At 45.7% G+C, this 23,205-nt stretch overlaps 1 protein-coding gene across 2 annotated transcripts in view; it reads left to right on the forward strand.

Annotated features, from left to right (window-relative positions):
- The window catches only part of LOC128635619 (oocyte zinc finger protein XlCOF8.4), a 64,625-nt gene that overhangs the window by 7,324 nt on the left and 34,096 nt on the right, over positions 1-23,205 (forward strand). For both annotated transcript variants that reach the window (XM_053688688.1, XM_053688687.1), the window contains 4 exons: positions 11,390-11,519; positions 11,977-12,036; positions 13,317-13,464; positions 21,755-21,856. In XM_053688688.1, coding sequence (XP_053544663.1) covers positions 11,442-11,519; positions 11,977-12,036; positions 13,317-13,464; positions 21,755-21,856 — 388 coding nt within the window. In that variant the 5' untranslated portion in view covers positions 11,390-11,441. The remainder of the gene's footprint in view (positions 1-11,389; positions 11,520-11,976; positions 12,037-13,316; positions 13,465-21,754; positions 21,857-23,205) is intronic.

A 23,205-nucleotide genomic window follows, 5' to 3' on the forward strand; every position in this document is an offset into this window, starting at 1 on the left:
ATGTGTGATCAGTCCACGGGTCATCATTACTTCTGGGATATAACTCCTCCCCAACAGGAAATGCAAGAGGATTCACCCAGCAGAGCTGCATATAGCTCCTCCCCTCTACGTCAGTCCCAGTCATTCTCTTGCACCCAACGACTAGATAGGATGTGTGAGAGGACTATGGTGATTATACTTAGTTTTTATGACTTCAATCAAAAGTTTGTTATTTTAAAATAGCACCGGAGCGTGTTATTACTTCTCTGGCAGAGTTTGAGGAAGAATCTGACAGAGATTTTTTACTATGATTTTAACCGGAGTCGTTAAGATCATATTGCTGTTCTCGACCATCTGAGGGAGGTAAAGGCTTCAGATCAGGGGACAGCGGGCAGATGAATCTGCATTGAGGTATGTGGCAGTTTTTATTTTCTGAATGGAATTGATGAGAAAAGCCTGCCATACCGTTAAAATGACATGTATGTATACACTTCAGTATTCTGGGGATGGTATTTCACCGGAACTACTGTGTTAAAGGTCACTAATCCTTTTAATAACTATTCTCATGTTAAACGTTTTTGCTGGAATGTAGAATCGTTTACATTGCTGAGGTACTGTGTGAATAAATGTTTGGGCATTATTTTCCACTTGGCAGTTTTTTGCTTTAATTGTGACAGTTTCGTTTCTCTTCACTGCTGTGTGGGAGAGGGAGGGGCCGTTTTTGGCGCTCTTTGCTACGCATCAAAAAATTCCAGTCAGCTACTTTTATATTTCCTGCATGATCCGGTTCATCTCTGACAGATCTCAGGGGTCTTCAAACTTCTTTGAAGGGAGGTAAATTCTCTCAGCAGAGCTGTGAGAATTCTTACAGTGACTGTGTATAAAAAACGTTGTTTTGTTTTCTTATGTACAAATTTAATTAGTGTTGTTTTTTACTAATGGGAACAAACCTTTACTAAAAGTTGTGTTGTTTTAAAATTTGATGCAATAACTGTTTTTTTCAGTTCATTATTTCAACTGTCATTTAATCGTTAGTACCTCTTTGAGGCACAGTACGTTTTTTGCTAAAAAAGATTATAACCAAGTTGTAAGTTTTTTGCTAGTGTGTTAAACATGTCTGACTCAGAGGAAGATATCTGTGTCATTTGTTCCAATGCCAAGGTGGAGCCCAATAGAAATTTATGTACTAACTGTATTGATGCTACTTTAAATAAAAGTCAATCTGTACAATGTGAACAAATTTCACCAAACAGCGAGGGGAGAGTTATGCCGACTAACTCGCCTCACGCGACAGTACCTGCATCTCCCGCCCGGGAGGTGCGTGATATTTTGGCGCCTAGTACATCTGGGCGGCCATTACAGATAACATTACAAGATATGGCTACTGTTATGACTGAAGTTTTGTCTAAATTACCTGAACTAAGAGGCAAGCGTGATCACTCTGGGGTGAGAACAGAGTGCGCTGACAATGCTAGGGCCATGTCTGATACTGCGTCACAGCTCGCAGAGCATGAGGACGGAGAGCTTCATTCTGTGGGTGACGGTTCTGATCCAAACAGATTGGACTCAGATATTTCAAATTTTAAATTTAAATTGGAGAACCTCCGTGTACTACTAGGGGAGGTCTTAGCAGCTCTCAACGATTGTAACACTGTTGCAATACCAGAGAAACTGTGTAGGTTGGATAAATACTTTGCGGTACCGGCGAGTACTGACGTTTTTCCTATACCTAAGAGACTAACTGAAATTGTTACTAAGGAGTGGGATAGACCCGGTGTGCCGTTCTCACCCCCTCCAATATTTAGAAAGATGTTTCCAATAGACGCCACCACTCGGGACTTATGGCAAACGGTCCCCAAGGTGGAGGGAGCAGTTTCTACTTTAGCTAAGCGTACCACTATCCCGGTGGAGGATAGCTGTGCTTTCTCAGATCCAATGGATAAAAAATTAGAGGGTTACCTTAAGAAAATGTTTGTTCAACAAGGTTTTATATTACAACCCCTTGCATGTATCGCGCCGATTACGGCTGCGGCAGCATTTTGGATTGAGTCGCTTGAAGAGAACCTTAGTTCCTCTACGCTAGACGACATTACGGACAGGCTTAGAGTCCTTAAACTAGCTAATTCTTTCATTTCGGAGGCCGTAGTACATTTAACCAAACTTACGGCTAAGAACTCAGGATTCGCCATACAGGCACGCAGGGCACTGTGGCTAAAATCCTGGTCAGCTGATGTTACTTCTAAGTCCAAATTACTTAATATACCTTTCAAGGGGCAGTCCTTATTCGGGCCCGGTTTGAAAGAAATTATCGCTGACATTACGGGAGGTAAGGGCCACGCCCTACCTCAAGACAAGGCCAAAGCTAAGGCTAGACAGTCTAATTTTCGTCCCTTTCGGAATTTCAAAACAGGAGCAGCATCAACCTCCACTGCACCAAAACAGGAAGGAGCTGTTGCTCGTTACAGGCAAGGCTGGAAGCCTAACCAGTCCTGGAACAAAAGCAAGCAGGCCAGGAAACCTGCTGCTGCCCCAAAGACAGCATGAACCGAGAGCCCCCGATCCGGGACCGGATCTAGTAGGGGGCAGACTCTCTCTCTTCGCCCAGGCCTGGGCAAGAGATGTTCAGGATCCCTGGGCACTAGAGATCATATCTCAGGGATACCTTCTAGACTTCAAATTATCTCCCCCAAGAGGGAGATTTCATCTGTCAAGGTTGTCAACAAACCAGATAAAGAAAGAAGCGTTTCTACGCTGCGTACAAGATCTGTTAACAATGGGAGTGATCCATCCGGTTCCGTGGTCGGAACAAGGACAAGGGTTCTACTCAAACCTGTTTGTGGTTCCCAAAAAAGAGGGAACTTTCAGGCCAATCTTAGATTTAAAGACTCTAAACAAATTCCTAAGAGTTCCATCGTTCAAAATGGAAACTATTTGGACAATCTTACCCATGATCCAAGAGGGTCAGTACATGACCACAGTGGATTTAAAGGATGCTTACCTTCACATACCGATCCACAAAGATCATCACCGGTATCTAAGGTTTGCCTTCTTAGACAGGCACTACCAGTTTGTAGCTCTTCCATTCGGATTGGCTACGGCTCCAAGAATCTTCACAAAGGTTCTGGGTGCCCTCCTAGCGGTACTAAGACCGCGAGGGATTTCGGTAGCTCCGTACCTAGACGACATTCTAATACAAGCTTCAAGCTTTCAAACTGCCAAGTCTCATACAGAGTTAGTTCTGGCATTTCTAAGGTCGCATGGATGGAAAGTGAACGAAAAGAAGAGTTCTCTCTTTCCTCTCACAAGAGTTCCATTCTTGGGGACTCTTATAGATTCTGTAGAAATGAAGATTTACCTGACAGAAGACAGGTTAACAAAACTTCAAAATGCATGCCGCGTCCTTCATTCCATTCAACACCCGTCAGTAGCTCAATGCATGGAGGTGATCGGCTTAATGGTAGCGGCAATGGACATAGTACCTTTTGCACGCCTACACCTCAGACCGCTGCAATTATGCATGCTAAGTCAGTGGAATGGGGATTACTCAGATTTGTCCCCTACTCTGAATCTGAATCAAGAGACCAGAAATTCTCTTCTATGGTGGCTTCATCGGCCACACCTGTCCAGGGGAATGCCATTCAGCAGGCCAGACTGGACAATTGTAACAACAGACGCCAGCCTACTAGGTTGGGGCGCTGTCTGGAATTCTCTGAAGGCTCAGGGACTATGGAATCAGGAGGAGAGTCTCCTTCCAATAAACATTCTGGAATTGAGAGCAGTTCTCAATGCCCTTCTGGCTTGGCCCCAGTTAATAACTCGGGGGTTCATCAGGTTTCAGTCGGACAACATCACGACTGTAGCTTACATCAACCATCAGGGAGGGACAAGAAGCTCCCTAGCAATGATGGAAGTATCAAAGATAATTCGCTGGGCAGAGTCTCACTCTTGCCACCTGTCAGCAATCCACATCCCGGGAGTGGAGAACTGGGAGGCGGATTTCTTGAGTCGCCAGACTCTTCATCCGGGGGAGTGGGAACTTCATCCGGAGGTCTTTGCCCAAATACTTCGACGTTGGGGCAAACCAGAGATAGATCTCATGGCGTCTCGCCAGAACGCCAAACTTCCTCGCTACGGGTCCAGATCCAGGGATCCGGGAGCAGTTCTGATAGATGCTTTGACAGCACCTTGGAACTTCAGGATGGCTTATGTGTTTCCACCCTTCCCGCTGCTTCCTCGATTGATTGCCAAAATCAAACAGGAGAGAGCATCAGTAATTCTAATAGCACCTGCTTGGCCACGCAGGACTTGGTATGCAGATCTAGTGGACATGTCATCCTGTCCGCCTTGGTCTCTACCTCTAAGACAGGACCTTCTGATACAGGGTCCATTCAAACATCAAAATCTAACTTCTCTGAAGCTGACTGCTTGGAAATTGAACGCTTGATTTTATCAAAACGTGGTTTTTCTGAGTCGGTTATTGATACCCTGATTCAGGCTAGGAAGCCTGTTACCAGAAGGATTTACCATAAAATATGGCGGAAATACCTATACTGGTGCGAATCCAAAGGTTACTCCTGGAGTAAGGTTAGGATTGCTAGGATATTGTCTTTTCTACAAGAAGGTTTAGAAAAGGGTTTATCAGCTAGTTCATTAAAGGGACAGATTTCAGCTCTGTCCATCTTGTTACACAGACGTCTGTCAGAAAATCCAGACGTCCAGTCCTTTTGTCAGGCTTTAGCTAGGATCAAGCCTGTGTTTAAAGCTGTTGCTCCACCATGGAGTTTAAACTTAGTTCTTAACGTTTTACAGGGTGTTCCGTTTGAACCCCTTCATTCCATTGATATAAAAATGTTATCTTGGAAAGTTCTGTTTTTAATGGCTATTTCCTCGGCTCGAAGAGTCTCTGAGTTATCAGCCTTACATTGTGATTCCCCTTATCTGATTTTTCACTCAGACAAGGTAGTTCTGCGTACTAAACCTGGGTTCTTACCTAAGGTAGTCACTAACAGGAACATCAATCAAGAGATTGTTGTCCCATCCTTGTGTCCAAATCCTTCTTCAAAGAAGGAACGTCTTTTACACAATCTGGATGTAGTTCGTGCCCTCAAGTTCTACTTGCAGGCAACTAAAGATTTTCGCCAAACTTCTTCCTTGTTTGTCGTTTACTCTGGACAGAGGAGAGGTCAAAAAGCTTCTGCTACCTCTCTCTCTTTTTGGCTTCGTAGCATAATACGTTTAGCCTATGAGACTGCTGGACAGCAGCCTCCTGAAAGAATTACAGCTCGCTCCACTAGAGCTGTGGATTCCACTTGGGCCTTTAAGAATGAGGCCTCTGTTGAACAGATTTGCAAGGCTGCAACTTGGTCTTCGCTTCATACTTTTTCCAAATTTTACAAATTTGACACTTTTGCTTCTTCGGAGGCTATTTTTGGGAGAAAGGTTCTTCAGGCAGTGGTTCCTTCTATATAATGAGCCTGCCTATCCCTCCCGTCATCCGTGTACTTTTGCTTTGGTATTGGTATCCCAGAAGTAATGATGACCCGTGGACTGATCACACATAACAGAAGAAAACATAATTTATGCTTACCTGATAAATTCCTTTCTTCTGTTGTGTGATCAGTCCACGGCCCGCCCTGTTTTAAGGCAGGTAAATATCTTTTAAATTATACTCCAGTCACCACTTCACCCTTGGTTACTCCTTTCTCGTTGTTTCTTGGTCGAATGACTGGGACTGACGTAGAGGGGAGGAGCTATATGCAGCTCTGCTGGGTGAATCCTCTTGCATTTCCTGTTGGGGAGGAGTTATATCCCAGAAGTAATGATGACCCGTGGACTGATCACACAACAGAAGAAAGGAATTTATCAGGTAAGCATAAATTATGTTTTTCAGAACAGTATAAGTTTACTTATGTGCAACCCAGAAATAACAGGAGTCATCATTTGGATTGTTAAATTAAATAAGGTGATTTGGGACTATGCTTTGCATGATATAGTGCCCAGCTTGTTATTTACACCTAGCCCTTGTTTTTTGCATTGTTGTGCACTATTATGTGTTTGCATAATTATTTGCGCTTCTCTTGCTATTGATGCTGATTATATGTGCTGTATAGATAAATGTGTAAGGCTTTGTTTTCTGAAAGAGTGAATAACAGAATGTTATAATCAGTTATATTCTACCTCCTTTCAAACAGTTTGTGGTTTTGTTTTGCTTAGTTATAAAACTGTGCTCTGTTGCTTAAAAATTGGACAAACAGTTGCGTTAATGTAAAGTTTTAGTCTGAAGTTTATATTTGTAACACTCAGTATGTGGATTTTATTTAAAATATAGGAAACAAATATTGATATTTTTTTTTATCCGATTAGTCGATTCATCGAAAAAATAATTGGCAGATTAAAGGGACACTGAACCCAAATTTTTTCTTTCGCGATTCAGATAGAGAATGACATTTTAAGCAATTTTCTAATTTACTCCTATTATCAAATTTTCTTCATTCTCTTGGTATCTTTATTTGAAATGCAAGAATGTAAGTTTAGATTCCGGCCTATTTTTGGCGAATAACCTGGGTTGTCCTCCACCAATAAAAAAGTGCTGTACAGAGCCCTGAACAAAAAAAAGCTTAGATGCTTTCTTTTTCAACTAAAGCTAGCAAGAGAACGAAGAAAAATTGATAATAGCAGTAAGTTAAAAGTTGATTAAAATTGCGGCTTTATCTTAATCACAAAGTAAAAAATTTGGGTTCAGTGTCCCTTTAATCGATTTATGAAAATAATCGTTAGTTGCAGCCCATATTCTACCGTATTTAGTGGTCCTTTAAGTTTCAATTAGTTCATATTTATTTTTCCTTTTGTTTGTTGCACAAATTATTATTTTATGGTTTATTATGTAATTAATGTTGTGCTTTAGATCAGGGTTCTTCAAACCAAGGGTCGTGACCCATTACTGGGTTGCAACACCATGTTTACTGGGTCGCGACGTGTGTGTGTGTGTTTGTGTTGTATGAAAGAGTGTGTGTGTTATTACCTTTTACAACACTTTCAAGTTTGACTACAATCAGGAATAAAAATACACACACATTTTAGTCACTTTGCCAAATATTGCAGCTATCTTGTTGTGTATTATTTCAGAAATGTTCAAACCAAGCATAAAAATAGGGTCGCAAAGCTATATGGTGTCATTGCACTGGGTCTTCGGAAAAAAAACAGGGAGTGGCGGTCTGCTGATGAGCACTAGCAGGGAGTGGCGGTCTGCTGATGAGCACTAGCAGGGAGCGGCAATCGGCTGATGAGTCCTAGCAGGGAGCGGCGGTCGGCTGATGAGCCCTAGCAGTGAGCGGCTGATGAGCCCTAGCAGTGAGCGGCTGATGAGCCCTAGCAGTGAGTGGCTAATGAGCCCTAGCAGGGAGCGGCTGATGAGCCCTAGCAGGGAGTGGCGGTTGGCTGATGAGCCCTAGCAGGGAGCGGCGGTCGGCTGATGAGCCCTAGCAGGGAGCGGCAATTGGCTGATGAGCCCTAGCAGGGAGCTGCGGGCGGCTGATGAGCCCTAGCAGGGAGCGGTGGTCGGCTGATGAGCCCTAGCAGGCAGCAGCTGATGAGCCCTAGCAGGCAGCAGCTGATGAGCCCTAGCAGGCAGCGGCTAATGAGCCCTAGCAGGGAGCGACTGATGAGCCCTAGCAGGGAGCGGATGGTGAGCGCTAGCAGGGAGCGGCTGGTGAGCACTAGCAGGGAGCAGCGGTCAGCTGATGAGCACTTGCAGGGAGCGGCGGTCAGCTGATGAGCACTTGCAGGGAGCGGCTGATGAGCACTAGCAGGGAGCGGCGGTCAGCTGATGAGCACTATCTGGGAGCGGCTGATTAGCACTAGCTGGGAGTGGCTGATGAGCACTAGCAGGGAGCGGCGGTCAGCTGATGATCACTAGCAGGGAGCGGCTGATGAGCACTAGCAGGGAGCAGTGGTCAGCTGATGAGCACTAGCAGGGAGCGGCTGATGAGCACTAGCAGGGAGCGGCGGTCAGCTGATAAGCGCTAGCAGGGAGCGGCTGGTGAGCACTTGCCGGGAGTAGCTAATGAGCAATAGCAGGGAGCGGTGGTCAGCTGATGAGCACTTGCAGGGAGTGGTGGTCGGCTGATGAGCACTAGCAGGGAGCGCCGGTCAGCTGATGAGCACTAGCAGGGAGCGGCCGATGAGCACTAGCAGGGAGTGGCGGTCGGCTGATGAGGACTAGCAGGGAGCGGCAGTCGGCTGAGGAGGACTAGCTGGGAGCGGCTGATGAGCACTAGCAGGGAGCGGTGGTCAGCTGATGAGCACTAGCAGGGAGCGGCTGATGAGCACTAGCAGGGAGTGGCGGTCGGCTGATGAGGACTAGCAGGGAGCGGCGGTCGGCTGATGAGCACTAGCTTGGTGCGGCGGTCAGCTGATGAGCACTAGCAGGGAGCGGCTGATGAGCACTAGCAGGGAGTGGCGGTCAGCTGATGAGCACTAGCAGGGAGCGGCGGTCAGCTGATGAGCACTTGCAGGGAGTGGTGGTCGGCTGATGAGCACTAGCAGGGAGCGCCGGTCAGCTGATGAGCACTAGCAGGGAGCGGCCGATGAGCACTAGCAGGGAGTGGCGGTCGGCTGATGAGGACTAGCAGGGAGCGGCAGTCGGCTGAGGAGGACTAGCTGGGAGCGGCTGATGAGCACTAGCAGGGAGCGGCGGTCAGCTGATGAGCACTAGCAGGGAGCGGCTGATGAGCACTAGCAGGGAGTGGCGGTCGGCTGATGAGGACTAGCAGGGAGCGGCGGTCGGCTGATGAGCACTAGCTTGGTGCGGCGGTCAGCTGATGAGCACTTGCAGGGAGCGGCTGATGAGCACTAGCAGGGAGTGGCGGTCAGCTGATGAGCACTAGCAGGGAGCGGTGGTCAGCTGAGGAGCACTAGCAGGGAGCGGCTGAGGAGCACTAGCAGGGAGCGGCTGATGAGCACTAGCAGGGAGCGGCTGATGAGGACTAGCAGGGAGTAGCGGTCGGCTGATGACTAGCTGGGAGCGGCTGATGAGCACTAGCTTGGAGCTGCGGTCAGCTGATGAGCACTAGCAGGGAGCGGCTGATGAGGACTAGCAGGGAGCGGCTGATGAGGACTAGCAGGGAGTGGCGGTCGGCTGATGAGGACTAGCAGGGAGCAGCGGTCGGCTGATAAGGACTAGCTGGGAGCGGCTGATGAGGACTAGCAGGGAGCAGCGGTCGACTGATGAGGACTAGCAGGGAGCAGCTGATGAGCACTAGCTGGGAGCGGCGGTCAGCTGATGAGCACTAGCAGGGAGCGGCGGTCAGCTGATGAGCACTAGCAGGGAGCGGCTGAGGGAGCGGCTGATGAGCACTAGCAGGGAGCGGCTGATGAGGACTAGCAGGGAGTGGCGGTCGGCTGATGAGGACTAGCAGGGAGCAGCGGTCGACTGATGAGCACTAGCAGGGAGCGGCTGATGAGCACTAGCAGGGAGCGGCTGATGAGCACTAGCAGGGAGCGGCTGATGAGCACTAGCAGGGAGCGGCTGAGGGAGTGGCTGATGAGCACTAGCAGGGAGTGGCTGATGAGCACTAGCAGGGAGTGGCTGATGAGCACTAGCAGGGAGCGGCTGATGAGCACTAGCAGGGAGCGGCTGAGGGAGCGGCTGATGAGCACTAGCAGGGAGCGGCTGATGAGGTCTAGCAGGGAGCAGCGGTCGGCTGATAAGGACTAGCTGGGAGCGGCTGATGAGGACTAGCAGGGAGCAGCGGTCGACTGATGAGGACTAGCAGGGAGCAGCTGATGAGCACTAGCTGGGAGCGGCGGTCAGCTGATGAGCACTAGCTGGGAGCGGCGGTCAGCTGATGAGCACTAGCAGGGAACGGCTGATGAGCACTAGCAGGGAGCGGCTGAGGGAGCGGCTGATGAGCACTAGCAGGGAGCGGCGGTCAGCTGATGAGCACTAGCAGGGAGCGGCTGATGAGGAGGGAGCGGCTGATGAGCACTAGCAGGGAGTGGCTGAGGGAGCGGCTGATGAGCACTAGCAGGGAGTAGCGGTCGGCTGATGAGGACTAGCAGGGAGCGGCGGTCGGCTGATGAGGACTAGCTGAGAGCGGCTGATGAGCACTAGCTTGGAGCGGCAGTCAGCTGATGAGCACTAGCAGGGAGCGGCTGATGAGCACTAGCAGGGAGTGGCGGTCAGCTGATGAGGACTAGCAGGGAGTGGCGGTCGGCTGATGAGGACTAGCAGGGAGCGGCGGTCGGCTGATGAGGACTAGCTGGGAGCGGCTGATGAGCACTAGCTGGGAGCGGCGGTCAGCTGCTGAGCACTAGCAGGGAGCGGCTGCTGAGCACTAGCAGGGAGCGGCTGCTGAGCACTAGCAGGGAGCGGCTGCTGAACACTAGCAGGGAGCGGCTGATGAGCACTAGCAGGGAGCGGCTGAGGGAGCGGCTGATGAGCACTAGCAGGGAGCGGCTGATGAGCACTAGAAGGGAGCGGCTGATGTGCACTAGCAGGGAGCGGCTGATGAGGGAGCGGCTGATGACCACTAGCAGGGAGTGTTTGAGGGAGCGGCTGATGAGCACTAGCCTCTGATGAGGACTAGCTGGGAGCGGCTGATGAGCACTAGCTTGGAGCGGCGGTCAGCTGATGAGCACTAGCAGGGAGCAGCTGATGAGGACTAGCAGGGAGTGGGGGTTGGCTGATGAGGACTAGCAGGGAGTGGCGGTCGGCTGATGAGGACTAGCAGGGAGCGGCGGTCGGCTGATGAGGACTAGCTGGGAGCGGCTGATGAGCACTAGCTGGGAGCGGCGGTCAGCTGATGAGCACTAGCAGGGAGCGACTGATGAGCACTATCAGGGAGCGGCGGTCAGCTGATGAGCACTATCAGGGAGCGGCTGATGAGGGAGCGGCTGATGAGCACTAGCAGGGAGCGACTGAGCACTAGCAGGGAGCGGCGGTCAGCTGATGAGCACTAGCAGGGAGCGGCTGAGGGAGCGGCTGATGAGCACTAGCAGGGAGCGGCTGATGAGCACTAGCAGGGTGCGGCGGTCAGCTGATGAGCACTAGCATGGAGCGGCTGTTGAGCACTAGCATGGAGCGGCTGTTGAGCACTAGCAGGGAGCGGCTGATGAGGGAGCGGCTGATGAGCACTAGCAGGGAGTGGCGGTCGGCTAATGAGCTGTGTTAGTTTTAAGTGAAATTTAAACAGTTTTAACTTTTACTTTATATTTGTTTAGAGAGAAAAAAAACATATTTGCTGTGTCCACTTTTATTTTTTTATTTCTAAGACTTCAGGGAATAAAATTATATGTTAAGTATAATTTCCGTTAAATTATTTTTTTTATTCATAAGGCTGTTTACTCTGCGTCTAACGATAGTGACGTACAGTAACGTTATTTGTTCACTAATACGTCCAACCTCTTGCAGGTTTCACTCTCTCGTATGTCTCAGGCTTACAGCCGCCAGCTGTTTCACCAGTATGAATAAGAACAAAAATAAAATGATTGAGCGGATATTGAATCACGCCCTGGAGATCATCTACCTGCTAACTGGGGAGGTAAGAGCCACTAACACGCCCTAATACAGAGAGGTAGACAAGGACATCAGTTTAATGCAAATGGTATACTACATGTTGTATTCTTGTCTGCTAAGCACCTTCCATGTGTTATATACATTTGTTTAAAAGGAAAATTAGCAGTCAGGGCAAAATATTTTTACCATTTTTATTTGCATTTGTAATGTATTTGTCTGTGCCTCTTTAATGGGACGTAATACTCATATGATAAATCACATGATGCAGTATAGCTGTAAAAAGCTAACACCTGAGCTTCTCTATGTAAAAAAGAAAGATAAAATAAATATCTTCCTTCTTTACATAGAGATGTCCAGGTGATATTTTCTAGTTCGTTTAGTCACAGTTGTGCTGCATAACTTTCACATAATTTAGCATATGGGCTTAACGCCCCTTTAAACAAATTTCTCTGAAATCTGTATATACATTTGTTACCTTGTAGGAATACACCGTTGTGAAGAAAAGTTCCCCGCACAGCAGTACTGACTCTCTGACTGGCGAGGTGAGTACGTGTAACTGTTTATAAAATATTGTGCGTATCTCAAGCTCCCTAGAGAGGGCAAAAAAGAAATTCTTAGAGTCAGTAAAGTTAAAATTAAACTTTCATGATTCAGATAGAGCTTGTAATTTAAACTGTTTTCAAGTTTACTTCTGTTATTTATTTTGCTTCTTTCTCTTAGTATCCTTTGTTAAAAGTACATAGGTAGGCTCGTAAGCGCTGCTTTTGCTCATTAAAACTACAACCCCTTGTTTTCAAGAACGTGCCCATTCAAAAGGCCTGAACTAATGTTATTTTCTGATTACAGCCCCTTGTAAAATAGGTGTCTGCAGTTTAGCTTTCAGTCCTGATCTCATAGTAAATCCCAGGGTTTTTATATTGCTGTTGGCGATCTGTTGGATCCGCAACACTTCAGACCTGTAGGGGCAGATTTTTACGAACGTTTGGTGAACTATAATAAAGGAAACGTAGACCAAGTGGGTTTGCTAATATACACTGGAAGCAGTACTGGGTACCACCAGGATTGCTGAATCAGTTGTTCCTAATACTTTCATTTTGCCTATTTGAGCATCTCATTTGTAGACCAGCTGCCTGAGATGTGATCTTTAGCAAGATACTAACCTTAGTGAATATGGCTAGACTCGGGAGAGAATGTCAAGAGAGAAATACTAAACAGAAAGCAAACATATCCTAGTGTGTCCACTGCACAGATGCTCTTCACAGAGAACCTGCCTGGGTAATCAGTCTGTTTGTATCCAACAGAACAATGCAGCCTCAAAATGTCAGGCAATTCTGTGAACACCTAACCTCAGACAACGTTTCAGCATTTTTGGCTTCCTCTGGGGAAATGCAGCTACATCCCTCTATACACTGTGGTCCTCAGGTTGTCCAGAGAACTTCCTGGTATTTTGGGGCTAAACTGCCTTTGGGATGACCCCAAGCTTTACTACAGGAAGGGTCTTCTCTATGATAGACAAGTAGTCTACGAGTGGCTTCATTTTGGTTACGAACTATACCACAAGACAAGCTATGTTTATTCCTAGTTAAGCACTCCTGTACTGTATGTGCGATGGAGAGAGGAAAACAATGTAAGGCCTATTCATTTAGTGCTTGTTGTCCTTGGGGAATCTTAGTGAATGTGGCTCCCTTTAAATGAGAATTCAATGTCTGGACTTCCTTTAACTTCCCTCTCTTATGTGTCTGCACTTTGTTTTAACATTATCTTAGCTCTGTAAGAAAAAGCATCGCTGCTTCCACCTTGAATGAGGTTGTGTGTGTTTCAGGTCCCTATAAAATGTGATGATGTTGCCGTATATTTCTCTATGGAAGAGTGGGAGTATATAGAGGGTCACAAAGAGCTGTACAAGGACGCGATGATGGGAGCTCGCCAGACAAGCAAAACTCATGGAATCCCAGAGCAAAAGAGTATAGGTAAGGCTTTTATTTGTTATAAAACAGAAGTAAAATATTGCACCAGTGGTATATGTCATATATACTGTATATATATAAGTAGTTCACACTGGAGTAGGACAGGACCCGGTGTTGATCCGTATTATCCCACAACAAAAAAGCCAGCACCAGAGATGAATGAATCACCAATTTAATGCCAAATAAGCATAACGTTTCAGCCCCCACTGGAGCCTTGATCACATGCAGCAAATCACAAGGAAAGATTAGGCATAAAATGTACATCCCATACAATCCCTTAAATACCCACACCCACCAATCAGATTCAAAACACAGAACCGCCAAATAATAAGAAAACCAACACAGCTGTAGCGCATAAGTGTCAGCATGAACCGCAAGCGTCCACTCGTAACCAAGGTAGCGTAGTGTAAGCAAACAGCAGGGAGCAGTGTATCGCAACTGCGCATGCGTGCGTGATGACGTCATCATGCAGACATGGGTAACCATGGTAACAAGTACACAAAGACCTCAAGTAGCAGCGCAGAACCGCAACTGCCCAATCCTCTATGAGGACACGATTTGATCAACAGTAACGTGTACTGTAACCATGGCGACCAGACGAAGCTCCTGTAGAAAACACAATATTAATGCGATATGACATTATCATGACAAACTACAAGAAAAGAACTACCAAAAGTATGCAGAGTAATAGACACACTGTTAAGGCAATAAGGCTTCACTACCACAACGCAACATGTAAACCAGTTGCGATGTCGGTATTGTGTTACTGTGTATGAATCTGATAAAAACAAGTGAATATATATACAATTAAAACAATGTTATTGGCATACCAGTAAGACACAAAAAGAGTAACCACTCATGCTTACGAATCCACATCAGGCAACAACATAAAGATCCAACAGGATCAGCTTAAGCATATAGTGTGATAGTCTATTAGTGTCATAAAATAGTAGCCAATATACTATACTGTACAATCTGATTGGTGGGTGTGGGGATTTAAGCGATTGTATGGGATGTACATTTTATGCCTAATCTTTCCTTGTGATTTGCTGCATGTGATCAAGGCTCCAGTGGGGGCTGAAACGTTATGCTTATTTGGCATTAAATTGGTGATTCATTAATCTCTGGTGCTGGCTTCTTTTGTTGTGGGATAATAATACGGATCAACACCGGGTCCTGTCCTACTCCAGTGTGAACTACTTTGCATGTTAACTGGCCGTGCACAGAGTGGTTGTAACAGTTGGTGAGTGCTGATCTTCTATTTACTATTTTTATATATATATATATATATCTGTGTCTGTCTCTCTCTACCTGTCTCTCTTTCTCTCTCTGCCTGTCTCTCTGGCTGTCTGCCTCTCGCTCTCTGTGTGTCACTCTCTCTTTCTGTCTGTCTGTCTGTCTCTGTCTGTGTGTCTCTCTCTCTGTCTGTCTGCCTCTGTCTCTCTCTCTGTCTGCCTCTCTCTGTCTGTCTGCCTCTGTCTTGTCTGTCCCCTTCTTGGTATCTACTCTCTCTCTCTTTCTTTCTTTCTTTCTTTCTTTCTTTCTCTCTTTTTCTCTTTTTCTCTTTCTCTCTCTCTCTCTTTTTCTCTCTCTTTCTCTCTCTCTCTCTCTCTCTTTCTCTCTCTCTTTCTCTCTCTCTTTCTCTCTCTCTTTCTCTCTCTCTTTCTCTCTCTCTTTCTCTCTCTTTCTCTCTCTTTCTCTCTCTTTCTCTCTCTTTCTCTCTCTTTCTCTCTCTTTCTCTCTCTTTCTCTCTCTCTTTCTCTCTCTCTCTTTCTTTCTCTTTTTCTCTTTTTTTTTTTTTTTTCTCTTTTTTTTTTTCTCTCTCCTTTATTAATACTATTTCACAAAACAGACTTTTCTGCACCACACCCCTGTATGTTCCAACAGCAAACCGGATTGGCTTTTATTGTGTGTACGGCCAGTTCATTAGCTGTCGCTCTGTATCACAATAGTCCTGTTGTGTAGGGAGAAGAGCCTGTAAATCAGCCTGACCCTAAGTTACTACAAACATAGTAATGTTTTAGATTCTCTGAATGGCTTTCTAAGAATTAAAGGGACAGTAAACTCAAAATTAAAGTCTCTCTAAATGTTTAATTATGTGTTATAAAATTGTAATCTACTGTCATATTTATTGTCTTCTTAAAACGGGGAGAGTCCACAGCTGCATTCATTACTTTTGGGAAATACAGAACCTGGCCACCAGGAGGAGGCAAAGACACTCCAGCCAAAGGCTTAAATACCTCCCCCACTTCCTTCATCTCCCAGTCATTCTTTGCCTTTCGTCACAGGAGGTTGGCAGAGAAGTGTCAGAAGATTACAGGGTAGTCTCTTATGGAGGGTAGTACTCTTCGGCATGGGACTGGAGTTTTAAGTAGTTCTTTCAGCCTCTCATTGAGAGCATGAATGAAAGTTAGAGTCCGGAGATGCAGGGAGAGTCTTTCTGAGAAACCATCCTGACTCATGTTAACAGCTCCATAAGCAATGGGCATTGACGAGTTTCGCTGCCTGCTTTCTTCACTCAAGTCCATGTCAGAAGCAACGCTACTATCTGTCAAACTTGAAGGACAGTGTTACTGTTCCACGGCATAGATTCCGGTAAGATCGTTTAATTTTCCTTCATTGTGGGAATGTAATGTAATGATAGAACACAGGGTCTCAGTGGGACTCCTTTATCTTTATGGAATCGAGGGTTAATATCTCCTGAGGGGGGTTATTGAGCAGTTGGGACTTTAATCATGTTTGTTATGTGATTCTGTCTGCTTATGTGTAGAAATGTTGGGGCTCATGGCTATTACGGGACGTACAATTTTTCGAGCTACGCAGTTCTTGTGGACTGGCGGGCTTTTCTTTGGCCTACATGTCGCACCTTTTTCGTTCTCCATTTCTGTATTTGTGACCGAATGTCGGTGGAGAGGATACGTTTCTCTACTTGTCTGGGTCATAGGAGGTGGTGAGTGCCCTAGCCATTGGGGGTGTAAGGTGCCAGTTGCTTTTGTCCATAATTTAATAAGTCAAACTATGGAGGATTCTGATTGTTCGGAGAAGGATTTCTCTGATTCAGATTCTGTTACTTGCGTAGATTGTGGGGAGGCCAGGGTAATCCATCCCAATCAATTATGTTCCGTTTGCCTTAATAAAGTGCTCTCTTCTCCCTCTGGGGAGATATTAGAGACCGCTGAGCCATCTGCCTCTGAGGATTTTGTGTCCCATGAGGTGCGTTCCTACACAGGCAGTTGTCCCGTATACCGTTACCGCCTTCTCCGGATGGAGGTTTGTTCCCACCAGAGGTTACTGCACGGTTCCGCAGGGCCATATCTTTGGCATTGGCGCACTTACATCTTCTTAATTACAAGCAAAGAGTTCATCTGTGTCCCCTTAACCTGGGAGCGTCAGGTGTGAGTTCGATTATATTGGATCTTTCCTCTGGGGAAAGCGGTTTCCTCTGAGGCCCCTGAAGCCTCGGGGTCTTCAGATGCTCTGCCGGAGGTGGATTTTGCCTTTAGATACAGACTGGCGTGCCTGCGTGTACTGCTGCGGCATGTGTTGGCGGCCTTGGAGGATACCAGTTCTGATTCGTCAACGGATCCTCAGGCTTCTGAATCCGATGGCGAACAGCGCTAGACGAGTGGAGGGATGAGAACCTATTCCTGGTCATCTCTTGTTTTTGTGTGTCTAATCCCAGTTCTGAGCTCCTGAGGATTAGGATATCTGTCAGGCTGGTCCTGTTAGTGTTTCCATTCCTCTCTGGCGTTCACCTGCGGGTGCGGCCTATTTTCTTTTGATCCGGTTAGGATGTGTTTTATATTCTTTATTTTAGAGCTCGTGGCTGTTGTAGATTTTTCCTTTTAGGGAAATTCTTTCTTTTCTGGGATTTTGATGCTAGCGATTTTATGGTCGCGATAGATGTTACTTCCAGCGGAAATTCCCCCCCCAAAAAAAGAACATATTTTAAGACCATGTTTAAGCCTCAGGGCTTATTTGTCTGTCGTTTGTCTGTTTGTTTAGTCTAGCCCTACTAGGGTTTAGAACATTCAGTTGACCCTTGAACAGTTTGGCTGTACCCTGGTCAGCAAGCTGGTCTGTCTGGGTACTAGTTCACTCTGTTCCTTTGAGGTTTCTGTCAGACATATTGTATCATTAACAACAGGCTTGTCCTGTTTGGGTACTAAGTTTGCTTACTTCTTGTTAAGAGGTTGCTTTCTTATTTTTTTACAAGCTATAGGAGGCCCTTCTATCCTAGATGTCAGGCTGCTCTTAGTTTATTTCATCTTGGTGCGGCGTCCGATGTTTGGTCGTACTCGATACTAAGTGTTTTGTCCCTACATAGCTTACATGGTTTTCTGGGAATACAAATTCTGCTATGGCAGTATATTTGTAGTTCCTGAGGTCCTTTGGACAGGAGCTAGAGTCCTCCCTTCCGAGGGGGGGGGGGGGGATCAGATGACAGCATGGAGATCTCCAGTACCTGGTGTAGGGGGCGATTATCCCCCTATTGGTACTCCTTGTGTGTCACAGTATGAGAAGGTTTTTTGGATCTCTACTGTAGATTGGAATAGAAGTTAAGAAAGGAATGAGGGTTGCTCTCCTGTTAAAGTGGTTACAGGAGAAGGGAGTCAATATGCCCAGGGAAGTAATGACTTCTTGTAGTAATGTAGAAGTACTAGTCTGTATATTGAGTATGAGGTTGAAAGGTACTTTCACTTCACATAAACAGTCCTTAAATCACGCTGAGGTTGTAAAGTGATTGGGAATTTGATTTACATTATTTTGTTCTAAGCAGCAGAGGACAGCGTGTATTCAATGTTAAAGTAATCAGCATGTGTGGCTGTGGAGAGACACAGGGAGAGGAAGGTGTGTGTAGATGCACCAATCCGGTGGCGGTATGAGCTTTAGAGCTGACCTGACTGTGTCGCTCCTCCAATCCGCTTTCCGGAATTGCTGGCAAGCTGGTCTGTGTGAGCGCAGGCTCCTCCAATCCGCACAGCGGATTTGCTGACAGTCTGAGCTGAGTTAGAGTTGCAGCGTTATTGTCCAGTATGTGATTGACTGAAAACGGAAAACGGCAAAGCACACAGAAAGGTTGATACACACTCGGTAATGACTCCACAAATAGGTTAGTCCTGAAAGTAGTGCTTCAGAGGAATTCTCCTTGTAAGTAGAGTTTAGACTGGGATATCAGCAGGAAAGTCTTTCATAAGTCCCAGCAGGTGAATTGGCGAATACACACTTTAGTTGTTGTTATTGAAAGTGATAAAGAGCCAGAAAGGCTATTAAGTGCTTGTAATAAACTGAGTTAACAGTCAGCCAGTAAGAGGTTTAGGAAGAAGGCACTGTTCTGTGAACTGTTTGCTACACTAAGACTTCATTAATTGTCAAGGAGCATAGAGGATCATGGGAATTTATGAGGGAGGCTTAAAGGGATAGGCAGCAATAGTGAGAATCCATGACATTGTGGATTAAATTGTCTGATTCTCTTTCACCAGTGTTTCTCTCCTCTTTTTTGAGGATGGCTGTACTTTTCGCTTCCCGTTGCCTTTGGGGTAGGACTTTCGGTCATGAGGAATCACGGTTCTTAGGGACTGTTTTTTTTTTTCCTTGCAGTATCCTCTTTATGATCCTATATACTTGGGGATCTGGGGGATTGTTATGCAGTCTCTCATGCCGTTGCCTGATAGGAGTTTTAGGATTCTCGTTCATTCGTTGATTCCTTGAGTTATAGGCTGTCATATTCTCTCAATCATGGAGTTATGATCTCTTTTGGGTCCTTCCTTTGTCTTCGGACTTTGTGGGTGTTATCTTAGCAGCCTTTTGGGGCTGAGTGGGCAGCCGCTGGGATACGTCATGAAAGATCAGAGTTTAAGACCCCTTGGGGTATGGCATGCATCAACTTTTGTGCAACTTTCATTTCCAGGTAACTTTGTGGTTGTTCCGCAAGGTTTTTGGTTTTGATCCGGCACCTGGTTTTGGGGGTCCGGTTTTTTAACCTAGTCCTTGCCCTTCCAGATTTTAATAGTCTTGGATCTGTCCGGCGTTCAGTAGTAGGCTTGTTTTCCCGGTCCTGGGGAAATCTCCTTGTTCCTACTGGGGCAGTTCTTTGCTCTCTTCTGGAGAGATGGAGGAAGTTTTTCCTGGGAATTTCTTTACTGGAATATTCCTGGGTTTTCTTCATTTTCCTTATATTTGGAAGGATCTGGTCTTCTGCGCCTATCCAGTTGGCTCCTCCTGAGGTAGTTTTCCTCCTCTGATTCTAGGAGTTCAGTGGGTTGAGGGTTTCTCTTATCTACAGTGTACCCTCCCTTCGGGTTCCTGAGGGGTTATGAGGATAGGTATCCTGGATCCTGAGTTAGTCTCTCTGTTTGTCAGTGCCTCTTTCCTGCTTCCTTTCCTTAGGAACTTGTGGCTGGAGATTCATTGTCTGATCTCCGGGCCTTGTCGATGCTGGGATTTTTTAATCTCTCTTGTCCTTTGGGACATTGACAGTCGCTACTGTTCGATCGGAGTAGGGGTCAGGAATTCTGACTACTCTGTTTGGGCATCGACCACGTATCATGTCTCCTGAAGGATCCTTCCTTAGGTTGGTTCGGGAACCTTCCCTTAGCGGGTAGTTGGTTCTTCTTTATTGGTCAGGGTGTTGTCCTCCCTTACCCCATTTTCTAGTGGGGGGGGGGGGAGTTGGTCCGCCCTGCTTTCTGAGTTTTTTCTCTTGTTCCTTTCCAGGAATGTCCTGGTGCAAGTTTGCTAGCTACTTGGCTGGCAAGTTGCTATGGTTTGATGTTTAGTCTGACTGCCTATCCAATGGAAGCCTGTGGCTTTCGTTTGTGGCGTACACGGATGTTACTATTTCGTTCCGGTTCTGCTCCCAGGGTTTTTTTCTGACCTTTTGGGTGTTCAGTTTCTCTGTGCTAGTTATGCTATCTATGGGAAGCTAGTCTTGTTTCTACCTTTTGTTGTCCTTGCGGGACTTCGGTTCTGGTTAAGGCTTTACTTTGGTTCCTTTTGGATCCATGTAGGAGGTGGTCTGGAATTTTTCCTTTCTTTGCTCTCCTCCGTCGGTAGAGTATTCTCTACGGGACTTTGTCCTCTTGCAGCCTTGCAGCCGCTCTTTATCGAGTTATGCTAGGGTCTTCTCTCTCTCTATTTTTGTCCTTGAATCTTCAGGGATTGTTTCTGGAGGTTCTTTCGGACCTTCTAATCTGATACTTCCCTTCTTTCAGTTAGGGAGACTGTGATGTCGGAGTTTTTTTGTTGTTTCCCTTGCCTTTGTTCATGGAGAGGTTTTCATTTGTGTGCTTCTAGAGAGTGGGACTTTTGTCTCCTCAGAGGTTTTTGTGCTCAGTGGAGTCCAGATTTTAGAGTGGTCTCTAACTTGGTATCCTTACGGATCTAATTGATGGGGCAGTTACCTTGTACTCTTTACATGTTTTGTCCTTCCTGCTTCTGTTGAAGTATTTTTTTTATCGGGTATCCGGGTTGTGTCAGGCTGTGGTGCCATCAGAATGGGCCGCATTTTTGTTCCTGCATGTTTGCATTCAGTGTCCTCTATAAGCTTGGGTATTGATTTACCAAAAGTAATGAATGCAGCTGTGGACTCTCCCCGTTTTTAAGAAGAAAAACTTAATATATGCTTACCTGATAATTTTCTTTTCTTCTGTACGGGGAGAGTCCACAGCTCCCCGCCCGTTTTTTTTTTTCTGTGGGCGGCCTTAAATTCTTTTTTTATTCGTTCTTCTGGTACCTTTTTCACCCTGATGTTTCTTCTACTGTTCCCTGTTCCCTCGGCAGAATGACTGGGAGATGAGGGAAGTGGGGGAGGTATTTAAGCTTTTGGCTGGGGTGTCTTTGCCTCCTCCTGGTGGCCAGGTTCTGTATTTCCCAAAAGTAATGAATGCAGCTATGGACTTTCCCTGTATAGAAGAAAAGAAAATGAACAGGTAAGCATAATTTAAGTTTTTTTGGGGGGGAGAGGGCTCCTTTTACTTCACATCTGAATTTTTTTTTCCCACCAACATCTGTGAGAAGGTGTAGTGCATACTCCAAACTTCAGCATCAATCTTGAAACATATTACACAGTGATTGTTTGATAAGTACAATAAGAAAAATCATATTGCTCCCTAATTGGCCATAAATTAAGAACTAATGATATTTGTCAAGCCCTGCTGTAAGGGTTAAAATTAGGTTACCAGTAGTTTTTATGTAAAAAAATACATTTAGTAATTCACTGATTTTTTTAAAAGGCCTAAATATCTTATTTTAAATGTTGTTGTTTTATTTTTATTTTTTTTACGATTGACAGGAAAACACAAGGATAACGATTTCATTCCAATAAGTGAAGATGGAAAAGGAGACCTTTGTGATAGTATTAAGACGGTGGAAATACATTCGGAAATCTGTGATGGTAAATGACCTATAATTAATTATATTTTGTTATGCGATTAACCCTTCGGATGGTCGTCATTCCCATCCACTCCCCATGTGTCGTCACTCAGGGAGTTCCTTTTCCAGACTGCTTCCTGCAGACCCCATGCATTGCAAATGGAGGAGACTGCTGTCTCGCAGGCGCCGTGAGGTCACCACGGACACACTTGGTGACTTCACCAGTGTATAAGAACTACCGATTTAGCACAAACGTATTGAGACTGAGCCTCTCATCTAAATACGGTAGCAAAAACAGCTGTTACCTGCAGCGGCACTCAAAGTGCACTTAAACCTGAGGGATCGGGGCTCTAAGGGATCCCAATGATGCCCCGCTCTTTCTGCTAGCTGGACAAGTGGCCCTCATTTGAAAGAGGCGAGTCTGCCTTGTCCCTCTAATAGAAATAGTGGGGGGAGCTTCGTTAGGGCCTTTCTCTATCAGGTTACACTGCATTTTAAGTGCTGTACCTGTTTGTGTTTTTTTTATAGGTCATTACCATTCGGGCTATGCTTAAAGGGACAGTCAAGTCCAAAAAAAACTTTCATTTTTCAAATAGGGCATGTAATTTTAAACAACTTTCCAATTTACTTTTATCAACAATTTTGCTTTGTTCTCTTGGTATTCTAGTTGAAAGCAAACCTAGGAAGGCACATATGATAATTTCTAAGCCCTTGAAGGCCGCCTCTATTTTATTTACTTTTCACAGCAGGGGAGAGCTAGCTCATGTAGGCCATATAGATAGTATTGTGATCACGCCCGTGGCTAGTGGCAGACACTGCACTAATTGGCTAAAATGCAAGTCAATAGATAATAACTAAAAGTCATGTGATTAGGGGCGGTCAGAAGATGCTTAGATACAAGTTAGTCACAGAAGTAAAAAGTGTATTAATATAACAGTGTTGGTTTTGCAAAACTGGGGAATGGGTAATAAAGGGATTATCTATCTTTTTAAACAACAAAAATTCTGGTGTTGACTGTCCCTTTACGTATGAGATCAGACTATAAAAGACACAGAAGAGCTAATAGACTACTAGTCCATAGGACAATCTTCCAAGCTCTGTTTGTCCCCAGCTGATCGGTCTCTCTTCTATTTTTACTATATTTCGGCTGCTGTGACATTAATTATGATAACTTCCCTTAACTCGTGAGTGGGGAGGGTACAGCTTTAACCCTTTAGAAGCAATGAGAGGGGTGTTTAATGTATGATTGTCAGTATCCAACCCCAACATCGAGGGCACAAAATAACCAGCAACAGTTCCACACCTGAGATGTTGCAGGCGTAGATCCTATATATGCTAAGGTCTCTCGGCTCATAATATCTTGGCTCAAGA

Source organism: Bombina bombina, chromosome 7 (assembly GCF_027579735.1).
Source record: "Bombina bombina isolate aBomBom1 chromosome 7, aBomBom1.pri, whole genome shotgun sequence".
In the NCBI taxonomy this organism is placed as follows: domain Eukaryota; kingdom Metazoa; phylum Chordata; class Amphibia; order Anura; family Bombinatoridae; genus Bombina; species Bombina bombina.